This window comes from Taudactylus pleione, unplaced genomic scaffold (genome assembly GCF_031769625.1).
Source record: "Taudactylus pleione unplaced genomic scaffold, aTauple2 ptg000018l, whole genome shotgun sequence".
In the NCBI taxonomy this organism is placed as follows: Eukaryota; Metazoa; Chordata; class Amphibia; order Anura; family Myobatrachidae; genus Taudactylus; species Taudactylus pleione.
In genome coordinates this window covers 20,141,189-20,166,645 of record NW_028284420.1, presented here as the reverse complement: position 1 = coordinate 20,166,645, position 25,457 = coordinate 20,141,189, and the positions used below count along the sequence as shown (strand labels likewise).

At 44.2% G+C, this 25,457-nt stretch overlaps 1 protein-coding gene across 1 annotated transcript in view; it reads left to right on the top strand.

Moving 5' to 3' along the window:
* CHRNA4 (cholinergic receptor nicotinic alpha 4 subunit) overlaps positions 1-25,457 on the top strand; it is a 72,727-nt gene that overhangs the window by 13,195 nt on the left and 34,075 nt on the right. Inside the window, exons 2-3 of the mRNA XM_088442845.1 lie at positions 6,643-6,794; positions 20,801-20,845. Of these exons, the coding sequence (XP_088298971.1) occupies positions 6,643-6,794; positions 20,801-20,845 (197 nt within the window). The remainder of the gene's footprint in view (positions 1-6,642; positions 6,795-20,800; positions 20,846-25,457) is intronic.

Here is a 25,457-nt window from a genome sequence, read left to right as displayed (position 1 = left end):
CCTGAAGCTTCCTAAGGATGCTCCAGGTGGCACTGCTGCAGAGATTCAGGCCGTTACAGACACCCTGCTAGCCAGATGCAAGGACCGTGGGTGAGCAGCAGTGCCGCTCACAGGGCTCTGCGCTCTGTGAGGCCACACCAATTGCACATTCCTAGTAACAACCCTGCTGCGAATGCACCTACCCAAGTGTCCTATGCCATTCGCAATTGCTTATGGCATCGCTAATAGTTGAGAAGGGGTTTGCGATCCCTGAGTATTTCACGGTGGAGACTGGGTGGTGACCTAAAGTGATTGCAAAAATTGGCTGTTTCATGGTCGTGTTATTGGAGTGTCATAGGCGCGGCGGATTTTGCCTAGGGGCTGCGAGGCTGCAGCCCCCCCAGTAAAATCCGCCACCTCAGTGTACTCAGTGCAGTCCGTGACTGCACTAGTCTCTACACTGTAACTAGCAGTGGCTTCCTATTGGAAGAGCCATATGCCAGTCAGATACAAAACAGACAGTCTCAGGGGGAGTTGTCTCCTCCCCCTGGGACTGCAGAGAGCGGCTTTCAGAGGGAAGCTGCTATTCTGTCTTTTAGCCAGCCCTACCCGGCTCCTAGGGGCTGCAGACAATGCAGCCCTTTGGAAGCTTGTGAAAATGCGAATGCGTGGCTCCCCGCCGCTACTGCGCATGCCCTGGTCCCAGCGCCTGTCACATAAGTTTTCCAGTGCCGGGACCCGGCCAGTTGTCTTCTCGGCGGCAGCAGCCCCCCTCCTCTAAGAGGGTAGGCGCTGCCGCTGGTCATGGGCGTGTCTGGAAATGCTGCTGCATTCCCAATCGCAAATCCACTGGTTTAGAGGCCTTGTTTAGTTGGATTTGATGAGAGTAGCTAGAGTAGACCCTAGGCTACCACAAATGTCGATGGTGCGACCAATGTTGCATCAATGTTGGAGAGTTTACAGTCTCCATCACAAATGCACAGTCCATGCAGCCTGAAAGTCTCACCGCTTGTACTCTCTATCGTACCGTGGAGCACAAAGGGAAAGCTGAGATTAGCATCTGCACATTCCTGGTACGCTATTGAAAGAGTGGCTTCGAGCAAGGCTGCATTACCAACCATCTCTGAATCAGTGTAATGGTTAGCATTACTGCCTCACTTCACTGAGGTCATGGGTTTGATTCCCACTACGGCCCTAACTGTGTGGAGTTTGTATGTGTTTGCTTCGGTTTCCACCCACATTCCAAAAATATATATACTGGGAGGTTAATTGGCCCCCAAAAATTGTGTGTGTGTGTACATGTGGTAGGGAACATAGATTGTAGATAGAGTGTAAGCTCCACTGGGGCAGGGACTGACATGAATGGCCAAATATTCTCTGTAAAGCGCTGCGGAATATGTGTGCGCTATATAAATAACTGGTAATAATAATAATTTATAGATTTATGTCACAGGCTATGACCCTGCATGGTCATAGCCTGTGCAAATGATTATGACAAGTGAAATAGGGTTGTGGTCCAACATTTGTAAACAGCAAATATATAGGGCCTGAGATGGACACAGCATCAGGGACTTTATGCAAATGCCACTACAAAGCCCTTCCCTGGTGTACATATATGTATATGGATGTGCAAGGACTGAGGGCCTGATTCAGCAGCGATCACATATCGGCCGATTTTGCATGCGTACGCATCACAGTGCTCATGCGCGTATACTCCACTGAGATCGGGATTGCAATCGCAGTGAATACACAGACCCATTGCAGAGTGATTGACAGGAAGTACTGTTTGGGGGTGGTGACATGGGGGGGGTAGCCAGCGAAACACAGATGTGCCAGTGCGTTTGGACACCGTTGCATGGGCGTGCATAATTTATCCACTGCAATGTCATACACAGCTTATGTACTCACTGTATGCGACGAAGTTAGCAATTCCTGAGTAAGGTCAGACCTTGTGCAAGTTTGTGTGAGGCTGCAATGTTACCACTTGTTTTGCAGTCTTGCTAAGTATTACGGATGTGTATAAGGTGAGGTGGGCGTCCTTATGTTAGGCTGCATATGGCATAGCGATCGCAGACATTAGCATATCTTCGCAGTGAGACTGCGTGCGTAATCGCTATTGCCGATCGCAGTTGTGAACAGCATCCGTATACTGTAAAATACCACTTGTTACGTCTTTGGACACCACTGAAACTTCCCGAAGACAGGTACAGATCCTCCATCTGAATGCAGCCTCCTATATGAACAATTATGTGCCTCTGTATGCAACCACTATTCGCCACGCTCCTGCGACAGTCCAATAACACAACCATAAAACAGACCATCCACACTTTGCCACTCCACATATATTTTCAAAACAATTCTGAGACCATGTGTCTCCCATGCGCCTCAATGACAACTGTATATGTGTACGCTATCTGGATGCATGCACAGTACAACAGAGTCACATTTGCAGAAGAGAAAAATTGCCCCCTGCATCCGACATCACCGCTGTGTTTGACCCATAGAAGCAGGCCCATAGGCCGGTAGGTCATACTGAGATTTGTACTTCCACAGAAGCTGCTTATTAAAGCTGTTTGGTATTAAGGACAGTCAGCCATTGAACAAGTAATGTCACCTGTTATGTCTCTGGAGTAAGTTCTTACAAGTTAAATGAAAGGTCATAGATTATGCATGTCCTCCCCTTGAGACTGTTGACCCACTTCCACCTACGTGCTTCAGGATGCACGCCATATCTTACAGATCCATTGCAGCTTACTGTGGACTATTAATCATTATAGAGAATATTTACTTTCACATATAAAATGCAACTTAATACATTTTAAAATAGTATATATGTTTACTATATATATATATAATATATATATTTGTTTGTGTGTTTTTATTACAGATAGATAAATATACATACAGTACTTAGAAATAGATATACAGGTTATATACAATATATGCATGTATGTGCAGTACATATAAATATATATATATATATATTATACAAATGAACAAATTATAATTCACAATTAACAAAATAACAAAGTCACTGATCCTCTAGGTAAATCCTGCCAGATGGATCTGTAAATAAGCATATACAAATATAAATGAAGGAGGCGCTGATAGTGTAATATTTCCGCATCCTTACAACAATAAAAAATTGTTTTTAAAACATCCTTACATCAATAAAAATAAGCATTAAAGCATTCATCAATTTATTAGTTGGATGTCGACATACCTGAGGAAGTTGTATACACAATGAAACACGTCAGGATACTGTTGCATTATGATCCCTCCAAGGAGCCTCAAACTTCTGACGTGTGCTTGCATGTGGTCAACAGGTCAGGTGTGACCAGGCTCATAGAGAGCTGGTCTGGGCCTTGGTACTTTTCAGCGGCGTGACCCAATCGCAGGAGGCATAAAACAAAAACTAGATAAAAAGGTATTTGCAACCCGTGCTGAACAGGGATTGCTGTGAGCCACTCAGCCAGGGGCACATCCAGTGGGGAGGACATGATCAGTGTGATCGATCCCCCCCACCACCACACAGGCAGTGGAGACTGCTGCTGCTGCTCAGTGGTAGCAGCCTCCCTGGCCACACTGCAGCCCAGCACACAGCAGCATGTGCTGGGCTGGGGAGAGAGGCTACTGACAAGTATGAGGGAGGGGGGAGGCGGTGAACTCAGGTCCCCATCGGGCCCCTGCAACAAGCCTGGACCCGCGTAATTAGTACCCATACCCCAATCTCTCGGCGCCCCTGGGTATGACTGCAGATTCCAACTAGTTCCAAGGAGGTTATATATTGAATCCTTTTAAAAAAAATTATTGATGAAAGGATCGGTAATCCATTTTATTTTTTAAATTAAAGGTGTGGCCTTTTCTCTGGTGCATTTGGGTATCATTTCAGCTCTAGTAACCCTTGGTGGAGTGAATTGTGATGCTCTCAGAGAAGATTCCAGTACCTGGTTTCAGACAAGCAAATACTGAAGTTTCCATTAACTGTGCAGATATTATTTGGTTTTCCTTTGACTCTATTGAATTGACCTACATAATACACTATCAGTGAATGTGTGTGTGTGTATATACACCGCCCATCCTCTCCGTCCTGCCATTAATCTGGCACTGCCTTAACCTCCTCTGTTGCACCTTCACAGGAAGTTTAGAACAGCTGGGAACCTGATGAAATCACGAAAGCATAGAACACGAAAGCATTAAACTCGGGAGGTTCCCTTATTCAAGGAAGCCGAATGCCTTAGTTAAAGTGATGGATGGCCCATTGTTCCTAGAATGAACCTAATTAGACTTGCTGGCACCTGGTACCTCAGGAGGGAGGGGAGGGTGCTGTCTATCTTAACCATCACCACTGAAAATTTGAATGCCCCAATGGATGCATTTGGAAATGGAATATACTGCCTCAAGGCTTGGTGCATATGAGAAATGCGGTCAAACTCGCTTTTTTGGGGTTTGACCGCATTTTTACCCTTGATACATCCCATCCTATATAATTAATTTTGGTTATGGTGTGCAGAGATGTCCTATCTACTGAAAATATCCCTTGGGACTAATATATGAACAATACTAGTGAACCGGTGGTGTCCATAGAGTTAACCCCTCATCAGGTCCAGATTAACAATGGGGCAAATGGGACTACAGTTCCAGGCCTCCACGGAAAAATAGGTGCATCATCATGACAGCATGATTACCACATGGCACTGGCCACACCCACACAGCACTGATCACACCTCCTCCACTTCCCACAATAGGTCCTTTATAATTTTCAGCCCCAGACCTATGTGACCATAATCCAGTCCCTGCCTCTCATCCTCTATATAACCTAAGTTGATACATATTGTGCACGCGTGAATGAACAAGCTGCAGCTTTTATGTGTGTCATTGGGATGTTTGCATATATGTATCTGACTGCTGACTTGAAAGAAAACTAAATAAGACTGTGTAAAAATAAATCTGTTTGCCAGGTAGCACTGTTTTCACGGTCTACAAATAGTGCTAACATGTTATGAGGTGCTAAAAACACTATAGAAAAATAGATATTACCATTTTCACAGTCATTAAGTACCACAACTAGCAATATAATTAACATATAAGAGCATATTTATCATAATGTGGAAACTGCTACAGTATTACTGCATGATTTTAGGAGTTTTTGTATCAAAGCAAAGTATTACAAATGTAGAGCAGCATTAATCAATATAATTAACATATAAGGGACTATTTATCATAATGTGGAAACTGCTACAGTATTACTGCATGATTTTTGGAGTTTTTGTATCAAAGCAAAGTATTATAAATGTAGAGCAGCATTAATCAATATAATTAACACAGTATAAGGGCATATTTATCATAATGTGGAAACTACTATTACTGCATTATTTTTGGAGTTTTTGTATCAAAGTAAAGTGTTACAAATGTAGAGCAGCATTAATCAATCTGCAGAACCACGGGTGTAACTACCATTGGTGCAAGGGGTGCAGCTGCTATGGGGCCCAGAGCTGATGGGACCCATCTTCCTTGTCAAAGTTGCATGTGTTATATACATTTTTCACCATTGAGTGAAACATAGGGGCCCTTACAAACATTTGCTATGGGGCCTTGAAATACCTAGTTACGGCCCTGTGCAGAACATTGTCTTTTCCATAGATCTCTATGGGGATAGCAATGTAGTCCTTCTTACCAAGCCCTGAAAGCTTAGATCTTTGGAAGCTCGCCAGCATCCCATATTTGGACATTGATGTCTAATGGCCGCGCATGCGCAGCTGGTAATCTAGGTCCCATACACGCCTACTCATACTTGCCTACTCAGGGAGACTCCCAATTGTCTGAGAGCCATCCTGGTCTCTCTCCAAATAAAGACTAGACCAGACTCCTGGCATCTGTGCCCTTCTCCAGAAAAGTCGGTAGTTTTGTGGATAAATGACGCAATCACAGTAAATTGCATGATCATGGCCCAGCCTCAGCTACATGGTAGGAAATGTGTAACATGCGATTATAAGAAATGACATTTATCAGGCCCAACTGCCACTAAGGCTAAATAGGTCACAAAGAAAACTGAAAATGCCAAACGAAAAGACCAGTTACAGTGAAAGTCATGCAGACTCTGGGATCTCCTGTTAAAGCAAGTAAGTGGTAGTAGAAAAATCGTGTCTCAGCAAACTCCTGAATAGTAGTGTATATGTGATTATCCAGTGTTTGGAGCTTCCTAGCAGACTACACTGCCACTTATCAAAGATCCTGGTCTCTGCATGATTTGGTTTTATGTAGTCTATAACTACTTTCCTGTCATGGGTTCACTTTGTTGGTTCTTCTGTAGATTAAAAGAAACTGTTAGCAGTATCTCCATATTCCCGGAGTTTATATGTGAGACTGACTAGTCCATTGTTAGTTACATAACTGCACTCCCACTATTCATTCACAAATTCCTTCCCATATTTTCAAACTTGTAATACAGGTGTGAGGTGAGTGAGCTAGAAGCACATACCTACAACAAATTATTTGATTGATTAACATTCCATTTGTTTTTGTTTTTTTACAGTGCCAGTAATGTAATAAATTTAAGTCACTTTTTGTTTTTTTCAGATTATTGTTATAATATTTATCCCTTTATTTCTGACGGCTGTAAATGTTGCTGTCCAAATAACAGATGTGTTCTCTTTTTCCTAGCTTTCTGCCACATTGAAACCCGAGCACATGCAGAGGAAAGACTGCTGAAAAAACTTTTCATAGGGTACAATAAGTGGTCCCGTCCTGTGGCCAATATATCTGATGCTGTTCTTGTGCGCTTTGGCCTGTCCATAGCTCAGTTAATTGATGTGGTAAGTGACTTACCTATCTGTGTATTAATCAGATGTCTGGATTTACATGTAACATTAAAAGTGGAGCTATTATATTAGGGCATGGAGTCACTTGGATTTTCTCTTTCTGAATTTTTTTTTCAAAAGTGTTTTTATTGAAGTAATAAACAATGAATGAAGGAAGAGAGAGAAGTAGTCTCCTCTTACCGGGCTCACTACTACTCTCTCTTCCTTCATTCAAAACCAAAGTGGTGGTGGTCAGTTAAACTCCACATATCCATAAAGTTATCATATTTGTATCAGGGGGATCGCATACAGTAATAATAGTCGGGTCTCAGACCATTGCGTTGTCCGGAAGCAGGTACTAATTTGGGATTTTGTGACCTCTGGCAAAGAATCAATATAGCTTTCCCAAATAGTAAAGAATTTATCAATCTGAGTTTCCTTGTGCCGAGAGGCCTCAATTCAGTGCATTTTGAATATGAAAAAAAGTTTTTCCCTAAAGAGGGCAATGGAAGGCGATAGGTGAGATAACCAATGTTGCAGGATACATTTGCGAGCCAAAGCCAAGATGATAGTAAGTATTGTAGTTTCCGACTAACATGGGTCATCCGAATATCTGAGCTAAGTACACCCAACACCGCCCATTCTGGGGTCAATGGAAGAAAGTTTATCAGATCCGACATAGCATGTTGTTTGACTCTGGCTCAGAATCTTTTAATCATGTGGCAATTCCAAAGGCAATGAAGCAGCATGGCAAGAGAAGTGGCACACTAGAGACATTTAGGGGAGTCTGTAATCCCAATCACATTGGCTTTAGGTGGGGACAAGTATCCTCTATAAAAAATGTAATACAGCATTTCTTTATAGGACATCACTGTTAAAGTACACAGTGAGTAAGAGAGGGTGGTTAAGATTTTAGAGGTCTGAAGATGTGGAAACTATAGACAAATTGAGGAGGGCCGTATAGACATTGAGGCATATTCATCATGTTAATTATTGGGGGCCGGGCGGCGCCCGATAATTAACATTCTTACTCTTGGCAAGTGCCAGAGCAATTCATCATTGATCCCGAGCGGAGACAGCTCAACTGAAAATCAGCTGTCTCCACAAATGTTTTCATTGCTACATTAGTAGCAGTGAAAATGATCACTGCTGAGTCTGACTCAGCAGTTCTATGCGCACAAAGCCCCAACGTCTGGTGGAGGGGCCGGACAGGGGCAGAGAGATCCGAAAGTATCCCCCTTCGCATCCCTTTCCACAGGGTAGGAGCGCGGATGTGGGAGCAAATGCCATCTGTAGAAATTAAATGATGATGAATATGTCCCATAATGTGGTGCTTGGAGGAAGGCAAAGTATGGGTGTGTACCAAATCAAAATTTTGTAGAGAGAATATTTAATCATTTACTATGTCATTGGAGCTTACAGTCTAAAATTCCCTGCAAGGTAAACACACATACCTATACCAGGAAGGGTCCATTTTTAAATTACAAGCAAATGCACCATATAAATATATTTTTGAACTATAGATTTAGCCGGGATGTAGTCAAAAAGCCGGCGGTCGAAATGCCGACCTCCGGCTTCCTGACTGGCAAATCCTGACATGGGACTAATAATAGGCGTTGAAATCCTGACGCCTATCATTATCTACCTGCCGAAATCCTGACGCCCGGCATACCGAATGAAGGTAAACTGGGCGTCGCGAGCGGACAACCACGGAGCGGGACGGTTAGGTTTAGGGGCTCCCGGGGGTCTTAGGGTTAGGAACCCCCTGGGATGGTTAGGGTTAGGCTAGGGGAAGGGGGGGGGAAGGGTTAGGCACTAGGGGGAGGTTAGGGTTAGGCATCCCCCCGGGAGGGTAAGGTTTAGGGTGCGGGGAGGGGGGATTAGATTCAGACACCCCTGGGGGAGGTTAGGGTTAGGCACTAGGGGGGGAGGTTGGGGTTAGGCACCCCTAAGGGAGGGTTAGGGTTAGGGGGGGTGAGGGGTAGGGATAGAGTACTTACCTGCCCTGTCGGGATCTGTGCTGTTCGGGCTGCCGGCATCAGGATTTGAACCGCCGGGCTCACGTCCGATGGTCATTCATACCGATCCCAATTTATCCCATACAAACATATACATCTGTTTAAAGTGGCCATCTGCACGTACACCTACTCTGGTTTCTTTAACATATTAAAAAAGATTTTCTTTTTATTTATACGACAGTGCATTCATCCAAATATCCCTGTGCCTAATATGTCAGACCACATCTTGACCACACAGGGCACTCAGTGAAACAGGAAGGTCACACCCTTAAAGTTGCAGGGCCACTAACCATTTCCTGATTAAATTAGTGATGCCCTGAAAAAGTACAGGACAGCTGGGAGGTATGGTCAGTGTTAAGATCTATTGTCCAATATATCGCTCCGACGCAGATCAGAACAATATATCACACACATTGCATAGGGTATATGCCCAATCAGTCGTTCCCGGCCATCATTCATCGCATCTTCCCATCTGCTGTGCTGCACGTCAGGTGGGACGATGCGATGAATGATGTGCTTCATATCGTGTAGTGTCTACGCAGGACCACACGTCCATACAATATATTGATTCTCTGAATATGTAACTTGAACTAACATTAATCTACACCAGAGGTTCCTAAACGTGGTCCTCTAGGCTCCCCAACAGTTCTGGTTTTAGAGATATCCATGGATGAGCACAGGTGACTTAATTAGTACCTCAGTCAATTTGATTTAGCCACCTGTGCTCAACCATGGATATCTCTAAAACCTGAACTGTTGGGGAGCCTTGAGGACCGTGTTTGGGGACCTCTGATCTACACAATGATTGCATAGTGTGTACAGGAGAAAAGATTAATTGGATACAATCCCCCCTGACAATATTTCATGCCGTCATTCAGAATATTGTGCGTGTGTACGCTCGACCGTGGTATCGTTTGTTACATCGTATAGTGTGTACACAGCTTTGGAAACTGCCCCACTGGTGTGCAAAGTTACTAATGAATTGATAGGCTACAGTCTTATGGATATTCATTTATACCATAAAGTACTGTAGGTGCTTCACAACATGTCGGTGTCAAGGGCATTAAACTAAAAAGAATTATTGGAACAATTAACAAGCATGATCTGCAGGCAATGTTATTAAATCACCAAAAATGTAAACTTTTTTTAATACTTAAGAAATAAAGTAATAAAGTATGAGCATTGTGATCAGATGAAGTGGTTTCATAAACATCAGGATTTGTTTTGTGTAACCTCGATAGGACATAGCACCAATAGACAGTTCTTAGGCGCCTTCTTTCATTTTAGTGCAAAGTGAACTGTGGCCTGTGTTCTCCTTAATTTCTGACAGCTTCCTCTTCACATGTGAATATGTGAATATGTGTACTGTGTAAAATATAGGGTCACAAGCTTGCATTTGAAATAGAGCTGCCATGAAGAAATAAATGGACAACGCTAGGATTTATTATATGAAATACATTTAAATTATGTCATATATAGTTTTAAATGAAAACTCATAAAGATGGGTTTTAAATAATATCCGACTATTGCAGCACAATAGATGGTCACCTATCCGAGGCAGTGACTCAGAATGTAGTATGTACATCTAAGTATATGGCAGCATTCATTGAGCAACTTCTGAATCATTTTGTAAGTTAACAGAGCTGCTTTGGCAATTGTTGGCTTTAGTTCCACTTGCATTTATTAACGTCATTTAATATTTTTACACTGGTATCTATAGTCACTACTGGGAGATACGTTTATGCAAGACTTACTCATATTCATAATCTTCCCTGCTGAATCCCATGGACTTTGACTGATGCATAAATAAATGTTTCCCACACAGCTTTTTATTTTCCCTAGAGCAGCAATTAGGAAGTATTTTATAGTAATTACAACACTTGTTTTTCCTAATTAGTTAGACGCTTACAGTTTTTTTTTTTAAATCCCAAAACACTCCTATAATATAAGAACACAATAGTATAAAACCTATGCTAGCTTTAGGTGACTGGACTCCAGTTCGATTTGGACATAAATGTTGCAATAAGAAATTAATTTTTGGGGCAATGGATTAAGAAAATCATGCAGAGACACAGGCTTCCTTTGAAGTGTAAAAAGTAAAGTGATTACATCAGAGAATATGATGCCTTATCAGTTCCTGGCATTATTTAAACAAGCATGCGCCCACCTTGGCGAGAGTGTGTCCTCCTCTTGGCTCCCAGTCTCCCCCAGTATGTGCAACTTGATTTCATGATTACACATTATGCTTTACATACATCCCTTCAAGCATAACAGCAGGAGGTGGAAATGCCCAGCCAGGCCTCTGAACACCTCAGCTTCAGACTGTCAACACAGGGCTAGACTTTTCTTTTCGGAGGAGCATTTTAACAATTAAGAAAGACTCCTTCCCTTTCATGTACATGTATACACCATACTCTGTATTAAAATACACACATGACAGCCCATCCAGTAGGTGATTAAAACCCCAGACCAGATGAGCCATATTCGGACATTTAACTGGAGAGCTATCTGTAACTATATGCTAGCACAATTGTATGATAACCTTCACTGACTTAATTTACCTGTAGTAAAATATACAACAATCCAAGCAGGAGATTCAAATACCAAACCTTCTATACCATATTCAGACACTTTGCTTGTGAGCTATAAATAACAATGTAATATACTGTATATAATATATATATATACACCATGTTTATATAATAACTTTCATTTAAATTTCCCTGCATTTAAAACACTTGATGCTCAGGATGCTATGCAGGGAGCTCAAACTCACAGCCTTATGTAACATGGTCAGACACTTAACAAATGAGCTATTTGCTCATATGTAGCAAGCCTAGTAAACTATATATAAGCTGGTTGTAATTGTTAGTTTAAACTACGGCAGCTAAGCAGGTATAGGAAGTGTATACCTGCAGGCTAGAAGACGATACTGAGTCAGTCCCTGCTGCTGCCTTTACTTGCCTGCAACTGCACACTACATAGATCTGCTTAGCTGCAGTAGTATAAGATAATAATTACAACTAGATTACATAGAATTAGAATTAGAGGATTTGCTACACAGAAGCAAATAGCTTATATGTTAAATGACTGACTGTGGTGCATGAGTTTGGGAGTTTGAGTACCCTACATGACATGCTGTGCATTGTCTCTTTTAAATGAAAGGGGATTTAACTGCAAATTATTATTAATAAGGTACACATATCTCCTGTCCGCTGGGGCTAAGATGACTCCAGGGGGTTGCTGAAAAACCACTCACATGACGGCAGAAAGAAAATATGGGAATCACGGCGGAGTGTGCTGGGGTGGCAGTCCATCTGGCATTTGCCAGATGGCTAGTCTAGACCGTATCCCAGAGGAAAATTATCTAAACAGAAAAGTCTGATATTTTGATGAATATTTTATTATAATTATTATTATTGCCACCTATGCTACAAGCTCTCTATCACACACTGTCTCTCTGTATGTATATATATATATATATATATATATATATAGAGAGAGAGAGAGAGAGAGAGAGAGAGAGAGAGAGTCTATTGGCCCACACTCACGCAATATAGGATTTGCTTTTGCTGGGGTGATACCTTTAGTGAGCACGGCAGCTCCAAGTGTATAGAGGAAATTAAGGTGCACTCACCACACTTGTACTTTAATAGCAGAAGTTTCCTTTATTCACATGGCAGTTTAATACAGCATCAACGTTTCTGTCCTCTCTGGGGCCTTTGTCAGGATACTGACAAATGCATACACGTTGATGCTGTATTAAACTGACATGTGAATAAAGGAAACTTCTGTTACTAAAGTACAAGTTTGTTGGTGAGTGCACCTTAATTTTATATATATATATATATATATATATATATATATATATTTATTATCAACCGATACAGCCTGCGATCAACATTTTATTGCTGTCTTCAGGATCAGGTTATGATTCTGATGACAGTTATAATCTGAAATGTTGATTGCAGGTTGCGTTGGTTGAGTTGTTCATTTGGACTTGAATGCCGCTCCTACGTTGCCATTTGTTCCTACAGTAAGGGCACCGATCGCAGACACTGATATTGTTTGAGTTGCCGGAACTATTGAGATTCTATATATAGAAAAGCATGATAGGAAATGAAAGTTAGAGGAGAATTAGTAGGTGCTGTTAGTCACCACATTAAATGCCCTCAGATTAAAAGAGCTTTTTGATTTATGCTGCTGTGTTGAGTCTCTGCCACAAATTCCATCAGTTACTCCTAAACTCATATTGCTCATAATGTAATGACGGTAACTTCTATCAAACACTGTCCATGGCACAGTCAGTCAGGAATCCTGGAACTGCAACACAGTAAGGGCGGGATGCACTAAAGAGGAAAATGCGGTAAACCCCCCCGAAAATGCAGTTTTCAGGGGTTCTACAGCATTCCCCATATGTACAAAGCACCGGAATGCATTGTCCCCGATGGGTAACGCCATCTTCAGGTGGCGTTATACAATAGAAGCCTGTGGGGTTCTTATTGGGACGCATTCCCTGAGAGGGATCCAATCGGATCCCCCCCCATCACCGTCCGCATCCTCTTGTTAAACAAGGAGGTACCTCTGTCCGGAGCCATTGCAAAGGACAGCTCTTATTGGGAGAGCTGTCCTTTGTGATATAGGTATATACTGCGGTAATCAACGAGAGGCGGGATGTACTGCATCCAGGGCCGGCGCCACCGTTAGGCAGCCTTAGGCTAGTGACCCAGTGTAACTATAATAGTCGGCCCCTGTATAAATGCCAAGCGGCGACCGCTATGTCCAGCCAGGCTACACAGTGCACCACTCTACACTGTACACTACTTTAATGGCCCGGCCGCCCCTGTAATGTCTGAGCGGCGGCTGCGGCACTTGTTAGGCGCGGCCGCTATGCTATGTCAGGGACAGGAACCCCCCCAGCGTCAGGTTCAGGGTAGGAGAAGAAATAGTGGCCGTCCGTTAGGCATCAGCGCTGTGTGTCAGCACGTTGCCAGCACGTATGTCAGCCTGCCGCTGACATAACGTGCCGGCAAGCCAGTTAGCCAGGTCTGCCAATCGCTCGCTCCCTAGTTCTGTGAAAATTTCCCTTTTGCTCCTCCTCTTAGAGACGAGGAGCAGGGAAGGGAATGGATGCTGTTTCGGCAGAGAGCGGTACCGTCATGCTGCCTGTGGAGTGGACTGTCTGTAATAATCATCAACATGTATGTAATATATATATTTTATATTATTAACAAGCAATGTATGTTGTTGTTATGTACTATATGTGTGTCAGTAAGTGTATTGGCGCTGTAGACAGTGTATTCTATACTGTCTACAGCACCATTACACTTACTGACACACAACACAACAACAACATACATCGCTTGTGTTATTCATTTGAAAATTCTTCTGCCGGCCACCCGGCGCTGCCACTGCCCCTTGACATTCCAGCAGCCACTGCAGACTCTCCTGAACTGCGACCCGAGGCATGTGCAGAACGGACCTGGCTTCCAACTCCTCACTTCTCAGAGAGGACCGCAGCTGAAAACAGGATCGACGGTGACCTGGATACCGGATCACTTCGCCGGAAGGGTAAGCAGAAGAGGAAGTTCCTGGTTCTTGCTTCAACAATTCTTGACCGGAACAAGGATCCTTCTTTGTGCTACCTAGCCAAGCTATGTATCGCATCAAACTGATGCGATATATAGTAAAAAGTAGAGATGAGCGGGTTCGGATTTCCAAGATCCGAACCCACCTGAATTTCAGGGATCCGGCGCAATCCGAGCGCAGCTCGGATCTCCCTGCCTGCCCCGGTTCCCTTACCCAAGGCAAAACCTCACGCCCCCTCTGTCGAATTGCGAGGTTTTGTTTTGAGTGGGCTTAACGCTGATTGGCTGAGAGAGCCGCTTGTCACGGCTCTCAGCCATTCAGCGTTAAGCGTAATTGAAAACAGCACAAAGGATAAAAAGAAGATGGCACCCACCATCCCCCCGCCGCCTGACACCGCCGGTAGCCCCACTGGCAGCATCCCCCACTGCCAACACCACCGCTGCCGACACTCCTGCACTGCTGCCCAACGTACTGAGGACACAGTCAGCGACCCCCACACTGCCGACACTCCCACACTGAGGACAGCACCCCTGCACTGCCGACACAGTCAGCAAACCTGCACTTAGACACCGCTGGCACCCCCGCACTGCAGACACAGCCAGCAAACCTGCACTAAAGACACCGCTGGCACCCCTGCACTGCCGACACAACCAGAAAACCTGCACTAAAGACACCTCTGGCACCCCCACACTGCCGACACAAACAGCAAAACCTGCACTAAAGACTCCGCTGGCACCCCCGCACTGCCGACATCACTGGTACCCTTCACTGAGAACACTGCAGCACTGCCATTCCATGTACTGAGGACACCACCAGCAACCCCTGCACTGCAGGCACATTCAGCAAACCTGTAATGAGGACACCGCTGGCAACCCCGCACTGCCGACACAGCCAGAAAACCTGCACTAAAGACACCGCTGCACCCCCGCACTGCCGACACAGCCAGCAAACCTGCACTAAAGACACCTCTGGCACCCCCGCACTGCCGACACAGCCAGCAAACCTGCACTAAAGACACTGCTGGCACCCCCGCACTGCCGACATCACCGGTACCCTTCACTGAGGACACTGCCAGCACCGCAGCACTGCCATTCCATGTACTGAGGACACCGTCAGCAACCCCGCTCTGTCGACACTGCTGTCACAGTAAGTGCACTATTGGTGTATTCAACTCACACTGTATAACACACTGTATCCGTGTTAGAAATTAGATGCTGAACTGCCACATGTTAGTGCCATCCACTGTGTCACTTAGCTTAGTCAGCCAGCTAGCTGGATGCAACCTTTTCGCCTTAACTAGATGAAGCAAATAATATTGTGAGGTGGTCAAAATTGATTGGAAATTGCTGGAAATAAATGTTATTGAGGTTAATTATACTGTAGGAACAAAAACAAGCCCATTTTATGTGATTTTAGCTGTTTTTATGGTTTTTTAAGAAAAAAATCCAGATCCAAAACCAAAACACGAAAAAACAAAACACTTAAGAAAAAAATCCAAAACCAGATTCAGATCCAAAACCAGGGGAGATCCAGATCCAAAACAAAAACCAAAACCAAAACACGAGGGTCGGCGTACATCTCTAGTAAAAAGTAGCAATTCATTTAAGCTAATCTACATGATTAGACCCCCGTGTACTGTGGCAATGCAAAAGGTGCAAATACATACATTTGTTTTGTTTTTTTGCATTATGGGTAAATACTGGCTGCTTTTGCATGTAGTCTACAAATACTGGATAGCTTTATTCTTACACTGCAATTTAGATTTCAGTATGAAGTTGGACACACCCCTCCCAAATCTATATCTCTCTGTACATGTTACATCTGCCCCACCTGCAGTGTAGCATGGTCTTACCAAGATGCACAGTTACTTGCTCTCTCACTCTATTCCCAACTATGAATCAGGCCCTGTGTTCCATGCATACTGGCTCATCTCTCTGTGTCACCCTCCCCTATAGACTGCAAGCAAAGCAAAGTCTCCTTCCCTTATGTGCTCTTTCTTTCCTCACTTATACCATTATATGCTCCCCTACTAACAGCAGCACTGAATGTTCTGGTTCAGCCCGAGCTGCATTTGTGGGTATGATGACTGTATATACAGTAATGTTTGTATGGCTTGTATCTGTGTGTATTCTGCATTGTTTTGAACTGTACGTTTTTTACGCTCTTTATAACTTGTTATGTGTGCACTGTACCTATTATATATGTATGATATTACTAGATATTCAGAGGTATATATGTATTGAGAGAGATAAATATATATGCATCCCTGTTAACATTTTAATTGTGTTAGCTGGGACAGTCTGTGCAATGACAATAACGGATGTGGTTATGCTATGCTAGTGGTGTATTCACCTCATGTAGTGGTGTACATCATATTTGAGATACTAAGCTGCACCTAGCTTCTCTCCCTTACCCTAAAAAACACCCCTGTATTTCTTTGTTCACCAATGGCAGATGCACAAGCCACCTACTGGACACATTTTCCAACAGGCCCTGACTGCCAGGAGGACAGAACCCTAAAATCATAATTGACAGGGCTGTAGCTAGGGTAGTGCGGCCGGTGCCATCGCACAGGGCACCACAGGTCAGGGGGTGCTGTTTGGGTCTGTCAAATGTCTGTTTATTATCACTCTTGCTTGTAGCTTCCTCTTATTTCATCCTCAGCATCTCCTGGCCTCCCCTATCTCTTCCCTGGCCCTTCCCCATGAGGCCATTCCCCTTTTTTGGGTGCATTATGTCCCTTTAAAAATGAGGGGGGGCGCCAATGCTCTTTTTGGCACAGGGCACCAAAAAGTCTAGTTACGGCTCTGATAATTGACTATTCAAGTTTAAATTAGGACAGTTGGGAGGAATGGGTATGATATAGAATAGTTAAAGTATAACTCCCATCGGCATCAGTCCCAATGTAGGTGGGACAGTCCGGATTTGAGAGCACTGTTTTGCTATCCCAGCAGATCAGGACTTTTGTCCCAATTCCGGGACAGCTGGAAGATGCACTTGCCACTAATAGCTTGCCTTTCCATGCTCCATAAACATATACCAGCTTGGGAAGAGCTTGACAATATCCTGGTAGACGTGGCACATTCCAATGTAGGCTCGCCCAGTGTTCCGCAATCATACCCTGTTCTTTGTGTGCCACATGAAGCATTAGCACATGCACACCGAGATAGGCAGACAGACACATAGATAGATAGATAGATAGATAGATAGATAGATAGATAGATAGGACTATTAAATATACTGAATGGAAGGATGGGATACATAGTGGAGACATAAAGGCCTCTAGGCAAAAAGAATACAATGGGACTCCAAACATAATTGATAATAAAATAAAAATAAATTCCTCTAATTATATTGTTACAGTTATGTAATGCATTTACTGGAAACAGTCTGCTGAAACTGGAAGCATACGATAAATGGATACACGCCATTTCTTTTAGTCAAATTATTAGTATTTTATGTTCACAGTGATCTCTGTCCACGCCAACTGGACCCTCACTCTGTCATCATGGCAACCTGAGGTCGTTTCTACCCACCAATTTTGTTCTTGTAAATTGCAATCATTGAGTTTAGCGGTGAGAAACCATCTTAATAATTTAGAATGAGTCACTAATGGTATTAACGCCGCCTTTAGCACTATGTATGTTCTCCATTATATACCTCATCCAGATAATCAATTATGTCTATGCTGCATTGGCATGGGGGGAAAGCTCAGCAATATTATATAGTGCTGCTGGCAGAACATCCTCTCATTGCATATTGTTTATGTAGAACGATGGCAGGAAAGAAGCAATTGCCCAGTCTGGGGAGGGCATGAGAAATATACTGTATAGCAGAGACATGCTGAAGGACTCTAGAAGTGGGAGGGAGGTGGTGTATGTGATGTAACCTTGCTGTCAACAGCTCAGATCATTTATAGTCCACACACATACGCTCTATCTATAATAGAGGCAGGCATCCTGTGGCTCACTAGCTGTTGTGGAGTTATATATCCCAATATGATCTGCTAGCTGATAAAAATACATATAAAACTTACTATACACAGCTAAAAAGTAATAACATTGCAATACACTTAGGGGCATATTTACTATTATTAGGGTTTAGACCCAATATTCACGGCAATAAGAAATTATAGATCGCTCGGATGTATTAATCACCTGCTAGAACAGGGGCTCCAAAAGGAGCCCAACCCTGCGATGTGTAAGAAGTAAAATGATCGCAAAAGCTGCCTATCAACCATAGGCAAACGCAGGGGGGGGTTCCGTCTTCCTGGAAACCCCCCTCCCTAGCCCACACCATGACCACAATAGAAATAGTAATATAATACAATTTTACTAGTGCTGCAAGTTCTTCTCAGTATCACAAATGAAATAATTAGTACCACCTGTAGATCTCTTAACATGTATCAGCCAGTAATAAATAACCTGTGCACCAACTAGGAGATCTGGAAAACATTCCCTGTTAGGGATGTACTGCTATAGAGCCCAATATTTACATATATGTCCAGGGTAGTGCTGGGTTTTTCTGCTGCTCCCAGACTCCCGGACTTGCTCCAATGCTCTGGAATGGTGCCCACATCTAAAATAAAAATCTCTGGTCCTGTACATGCTGGAATTATGACACACCAGACACTTTGTATGACGCATATTAAAGCTGGTTAAGTGTTAATTCTACCCTCTTCATGGATGGCCACACTCACTCTAAAATCAAACATTTGGAAACCCCCCTCTAGAAATCCTGCGTTTGCCACTGTCTCCACATGCTTCCCATGTAACAAAGTACAGCAGTGACCAGGTGTGTAAGTTGGAATGTTGGTAAATGGCCAGTTTGCATATAACACATTACAAAATATAAGTGAAATCACATTATGTACCTCATGCTGCCTGCTACCCCCTGCAGTCTACCTCATGATGTGCATGCCCCCCTCACCTCATGGCAGAAATGTGGAGTCAGACAAGAGCTTTTGGGACCCAGCGTAAGAGGTTACTGACAGACCTATACATTCCATCCAGAAAAGGAAGAGACTGACGGAAATAGTGATATTATATACATTTATAAATTGCATAGTTAGCAACATTTTGACTAATGTTAATAGAACACTGGGTTACACAAATTTACTCCAAATGGATAACACACAAGAGTGTTCATGCAGCACAAAAGCCTTCTCTAAAACTAGGGCTCTATTTATCAAGCAGTGAATAGACTACTTTCTAGCAAGAAAAAGTCACCTTTACTGCATCGTTCCACTTCTCATGCGGGTAATGCAGAGATTTCTCTGTCCTTAACCTATTTACCGGCGTTTACCAGAGTCTCCATAGACTGCCTTGGGGAAGGTGGAATCAGGCAATTAATAAGCTAAGATGGCATTACCTAGTCCGGCAAGGGGGACCAGCAAAACCAGACGCTGGATCCCTGACGGATTAAACAGCTATGTCCATGCATGGATGTCAGCTGCACATACACATTTCATGTTATCCTATTGCCTGTGTGGGCAAACGAGAGTAGATTTTGCACTGAGCCAGACATATCCCACCGATATAGTCAGGCAGGTTAGAATTCATATATACCAAATATCCAAATATGTATCAGTGCGAGAAGCAGCCATAGAATTGAATGGTACAGCTGGCAAGTGGACTACATTGGTAAATAGAGCTCTTTATTTATAATAATGGTGAAGGAAAGATATAGGGGTCTATTCATGTAAAACATGAACTAGCTATCGAAAAATATCACTATATGGGCTCTATTTATCATCACTCAATTTCTACAAAAGCAGGTGAAAATGAAAATTTTCACCTGCAATCGTACAAATCAAGTTATCGGGCCATTCTTCAAGAAGGTAAAGCAGGAGATATCACATATATCTCCTACTTACCTTCCTTTCACGGAATGGCCCACTGTACCCATACACTGGTATGGGGACAGAATTCATCAAGCTCCGAAAATACAATATTTTCAGAGCTTGAATGCAGGAGCATTCGCTAACTTCCGATGGCGATTGCTCCCTCTCTTGGCTCGCAACCTGCTCCTTCCCTATGGGAAGGAGTCCCAGGTTGCGAAGAGGGATCCTCTGTCCGTCTCCTTCTACCAGACGTGAGGGCTCTTGTGCGTTCCTTTAGGAAGTGGAAGTTGAAAATGCTGCTGTCTGACAATACCCTAATTGTTCAGCACCTCCTACATGATAAGCTAATTTAGACAAGACTATCTTTAGTTTATGTTTCATATTATTGTCTGTAATTAGTTTGTGTCATGATCCCCTCGGTGTACAGTGCTACACAGTATATCTAAAAAAATAAAACTTCAACAAACAGTATAAAATGTATAAATCCATTGAAGAAGACATACAATAAATGAATCACTGAAGTAAGCCTATCCCTCTTAGCTTGTTCCTGATCAACTCTCTATTTTTTACAGGATGAGAAGAACCAGATGATGACGACTAATGTCTGGGTCAAACAGGTGAGATACTAGTTATGCCTGTGAGGTAGCGTACAGTTTCAGAAACAGGAAGTCAGTTGATGATTCCCAAGAGATCCAGCAGCGATTTTCTCTGTTATCGCCATCATGAGAGCATTGTTAAATAAGTTTCGCATAACTTTGCAGTAGAGATGTGCACCGACCCCATGTTTCAGTTTTGGTTCAGGATTCAGATTTATCTTCGTGTTTTGGGTTTGCAAAAACATCCTCACATGATTTGATTTTGGAACTGTATTTTTTTTTTTTAAATAAAACAAACTGCTAAAATTATATAATTTTGACCTGTTTACATGTATTCCAAAACCCGAGTTCAGTTTTTAAATCCGGGTTCCGAACCCAAGGATGATCCAAACTAGGGGTGAGCGGGTTCGGATTTCTGAAATCCGAACCCCCCCGAGCCCCCCGATCCGAGTCCGATCCGAGTCAGGCTCGACTTTTCCCGCCTGACTCGGATCTGAAATCGAGGCAAAACGTCATCTTCCCGCCTTCCGAGTCTCGCGGGTTTTGGATCCTATATAAGGTACCCGCGTCGGCGCCATTTTCTCACTCGGCTGTGGACAGTGAAGAGGGAGGGTGGGAGTTAGGGCTGGATGGGCTGTGTAGTGTAGTGCAGTGTAGTGTAGTGTAGTGTAGTGCAGAGTAGTGTTGTGTTGTGCTGTGCTGTGCTGCGCTGTGCTGCTGTTGTCCACTACTTCAAAGTCCATAGGGGCTGGCTGTGCTGTGCTGTGCTGCTGTTGTTAATAGGGGCTGTGTCCACTACTTCAAAGTCCATAGGGGCTGGCTGGACTGTGTTGTGCAGTCAGTTGTCCATAGGGGCTGTGTCCACTCCAAAGTCCTGTGCAGTGTCCCAGTCCTAAAGGGATGCTGTAGTGTTGTCCAGGGGGTGCTCTGTCCATCAGGGGTGCTCCCCCCAAGTGCTAAAAAAATAATATTTTTTTTGTGTTTGTGAATTGTGTGCGCAGTAGCCGCACGTGCATCAACAAAGTAGTGCCAAGCGTGCGCCTGTGTCATAAGTAAAGGGCCGGCTGGCTTGACCGTTAAAGGGTGCTGTAACCCCCAAAGTACACTCCAGTCCAAACCAAAAAAAAATTATTTTCTGTGTTTGTGAATTGTGTGCGCAGTAGCCGCACGTGCATCAACAAAGTAGTGCCAAGCGTGCGCCTGTGTCATAAGTAAAGAGCCGGCTGGCTTGACCGTTAAAGGGTGCTGTAACCCCCAAAGTACACTCCAGTCCAAACCAAAAAAAAAATATTTTCTGTGTTTGTGAATTGTGTGCGCAGTAGCCGCACATGCATCAACAAAGTAGTGCCAAGCGTGCGCCTGTGTCATAAGTAAAGGGCCGGCTGGCTTGACCGTTAAAGGGTGCTGTAACCCCCAAAGTACACTCCAGTCCAAACCAAAAAAAAAATTATTTTCTGTGTTTGTGAATTGTGTGCGCAGTAGCCGCACGTGCATCAACAAAGTAGTGCCAAGCGTGCGCCTTTGTCATAAGTAAAGGGCCGGCTGGCTTGACCGTTAAAGGGTGCTGTAAGCCCCAAAGTACACTCCAGTCCAAACCAAAAAAAAAATTATTTTCTGTGTTTGTGAATTGTGTGCACAGTAGCCGCACGTGCATCAACAAAGGAGCAGCGCCAAGCGTGCGCCTGTGTCCCATAAGTAAAGAGCCGGCTGGCTCATTTCTTAAAGGCTGGTGTAACCCACAAAGTGCACTACTCTCCAGCAAAAATAAAAAAATATTTTCTGTGTTTAGCCGCACGTATATATCAAATCGATATAACATAAATGGAGGACCAAACTTTCTCCGATAAAAATAAAATAGAGAAAGATCAAGAACCACTTCCTCCTACTGCTGAAGCTGCTGCCACTAGTCATGACATAGACGATAACATGCCATCAACGTCGTCTGCCAAGGCCGATGCCCAATGTCATAATAGAGGGCACATACAATCCCAAATGACAAAGTTCAGGAAAATGACCTTGAAAAAAACATTGAAATCAGCTGAAGAGAAACGTAAACTTGCCAATATGCCATTTACGACACGGAGTGGCAAGGAACGGCTAAGGTCGATCCCTAGTATGTTCATGACTAGTTGTTCAGCTTCACGTGACGATGGAAGCCCTCCTCCCACTAAAAAAATCAAAAGATTTAAGCTGGCAAAAGCACAGCGAAGAACTGTGCTTTCTAAGAAGATATCACAAATCCCCAAGGAGAGTCCAAGTGTGGTGGTGGTTGCGATGCCTGACCTTGCCAGCACTGGACGGGAAGAGGTGGCTCTTTCCACCATTTGCACGCCCCCTGCAAGTGCTGAAAGGAGCACCCGCAGTCCACTTGCTGATATGCCAATTGAAGATGTCACTGTTGAAGTACAACAGGATGAGGATACTGGTGTAGCTGGCGCTGAGGAGGAAGTTGGCGAGGAGGATTCTGATGGTGATGTGGTTTGTTTAAATCAGGCTCCGGGGGAGACAGTTGTTGTCCGTTGGATGAAAAAGCCCATCACGGTCATGCCTGGGCAGAAGACCAAACATTCCACCTCTTTGGTCTGGCAATATTTCTATCCAAATCCGGACAACAACTGTCTTGCCATATGTACCATATGTAAAGGTGAAATAAGTAGGGGTAGGGACGTCAACCACCTAGGAACATCCTCCCTTATACGGCACCTGCAGCGCGTTCATAAAAAGTTACTGTCAAGTTCAGAAACTTTGGCTAAGACCGTAAGCAGTCCAGGGACACCTAAATCCCGTTGTCCTGTTGTATCCAAGCGCCTGCAAACCACACCGTCAACTCCCTCCTCGTCAATTTCCTCCTTAGTCAGGATCGGAAGTAGTCCTGCAGGCCATGTCACTGGCATGACTGACTCTCCTATCCGGGATTCCTCCGGAGGATCCTGCATTGCTACGCCTACTGCTGCTGCTGCTGCTGTAAGTCGTTCATCATCCCAGAGAGGAAGTAGGAACACCACTACTTTTACTAAACAATTGACCCTCCAACAGTCCTTAGCGAGGAGGATGAAGTACGACAGCAGTCATCCTGAAGCAAAACGTATAACTGAGGCCTTGACTGCTATGTTGGTGTTAGATGTGCGTCCGGTATCCGCCATTAGTGCAGTGGGATTTAGACAATTGATGGAGGTAGTGTGTCCCCGGTTCCAAATCCCGTCTAGATTCCACTTCACTAGGCAGGCGATACCGAGACTGTACAGAAACGTCAGAAAAAGTGTCCTCAGTGTCCTGAAAAATGCCGTTGTACACAATGTCCACTTAACCACGGACATGTGGACAAGTGGAACAGGGCAGACTAAGGACTATATGACTGTGACAGCCCACTGGGTAGATGTATCACCTTACGCAGCAACAGCAGCAGCGTCACCAGTAGCAGCATCTCAGAAACGCCAGCTCGTTCCATAGCAGGCTACGCTGTGTATCACCAGTTTCAGTAAGAGGCACACCGCCGACAACCTCTTAGAGAAACTGAGGGAAATCATCGCCCAGTGGCTTACCCCACTTAGACTCTCCTGGGGATTTGTGATATCTGACAACGCCACCAATATTGTGCGGGCATTACATCTGGGCAAATTCCAGCACGTCCCATGTTTTGCTCACACAATAAACTTGGTGGTGCAGAATTTTCTGAAAAGCGACAGGGGCGTGCAGGAGACGCTTTGGGTGGCCCGAAAAATTTCTGGCCACTTTCGCCATTCAGCGACTGCGTGCCGAAGACTGGAGCGCCAGCAAACACTCTTGAACCTGCCCCGCCATCACCTGAAGCAAGAGGTTGTGACGCGGTGGAACTCAACCCTCTATATGCTTCAGAGGATGGAGGAGCAGCAAAAGGCCATACAAGCCTATACATCCACCTATGACATAGGCAAAGGAGGGGGTATGCACCTGACTCAAGCGCAGTGGAGAATGATTTCCGTGTTGTGCAAGGTTCTCCAGCCCTTCGAACTTGCCACACGTGAAGTCAGTTCAGACACTGCCAGCTTGAGTCAGGTCATTCCCCTCATCAGGCTTTTGCAGAAGCAGCTGGAGAAAGTGAAGGAGGAGCTAAGACGGAGCGATTCCGCTCGGCATGTGGGACTTGTGGATGAAGCCCTTCATTCGCTTTGCCAGGATTCCAGGGTGGTCAATCTGTTGAAATCAGACCACTACATTTTGGCCACCGTGCTCGATCCTAGGTTTAAAGCCTATGTGGTGTCTCTCTTTCCGGCCGACACAAGCCTGCAGAGGTGCAAAGACCTGCTGGTGAACACACTGTCAGCTGAAGCGGAACGTGACACGTCAACAGCTCCTTCTTCATTTTCTCCCGCAACTGGGGCTGCCAGGAAAAAACGTAGGTATCCTAAGCAACCCGCTGGCGGTGATGCAGGGCAGGCAGGACCAAGTTTGGACATCTGGTCCGGACTGAAGGACCTGGCAACAATTTCTGACATGTCTACTGTCACTGCATATGATACTGTCACCATTGGCAGAATGGTGGAGGATTACATTGGTGACAGCATCCACGTAGGCATGTCAGACAGTCCATACCTGTACTGGCAGGAAAAAGAGGCAATTTGGAGGCCGCTGTACAAACTGGCTCTATTTTACC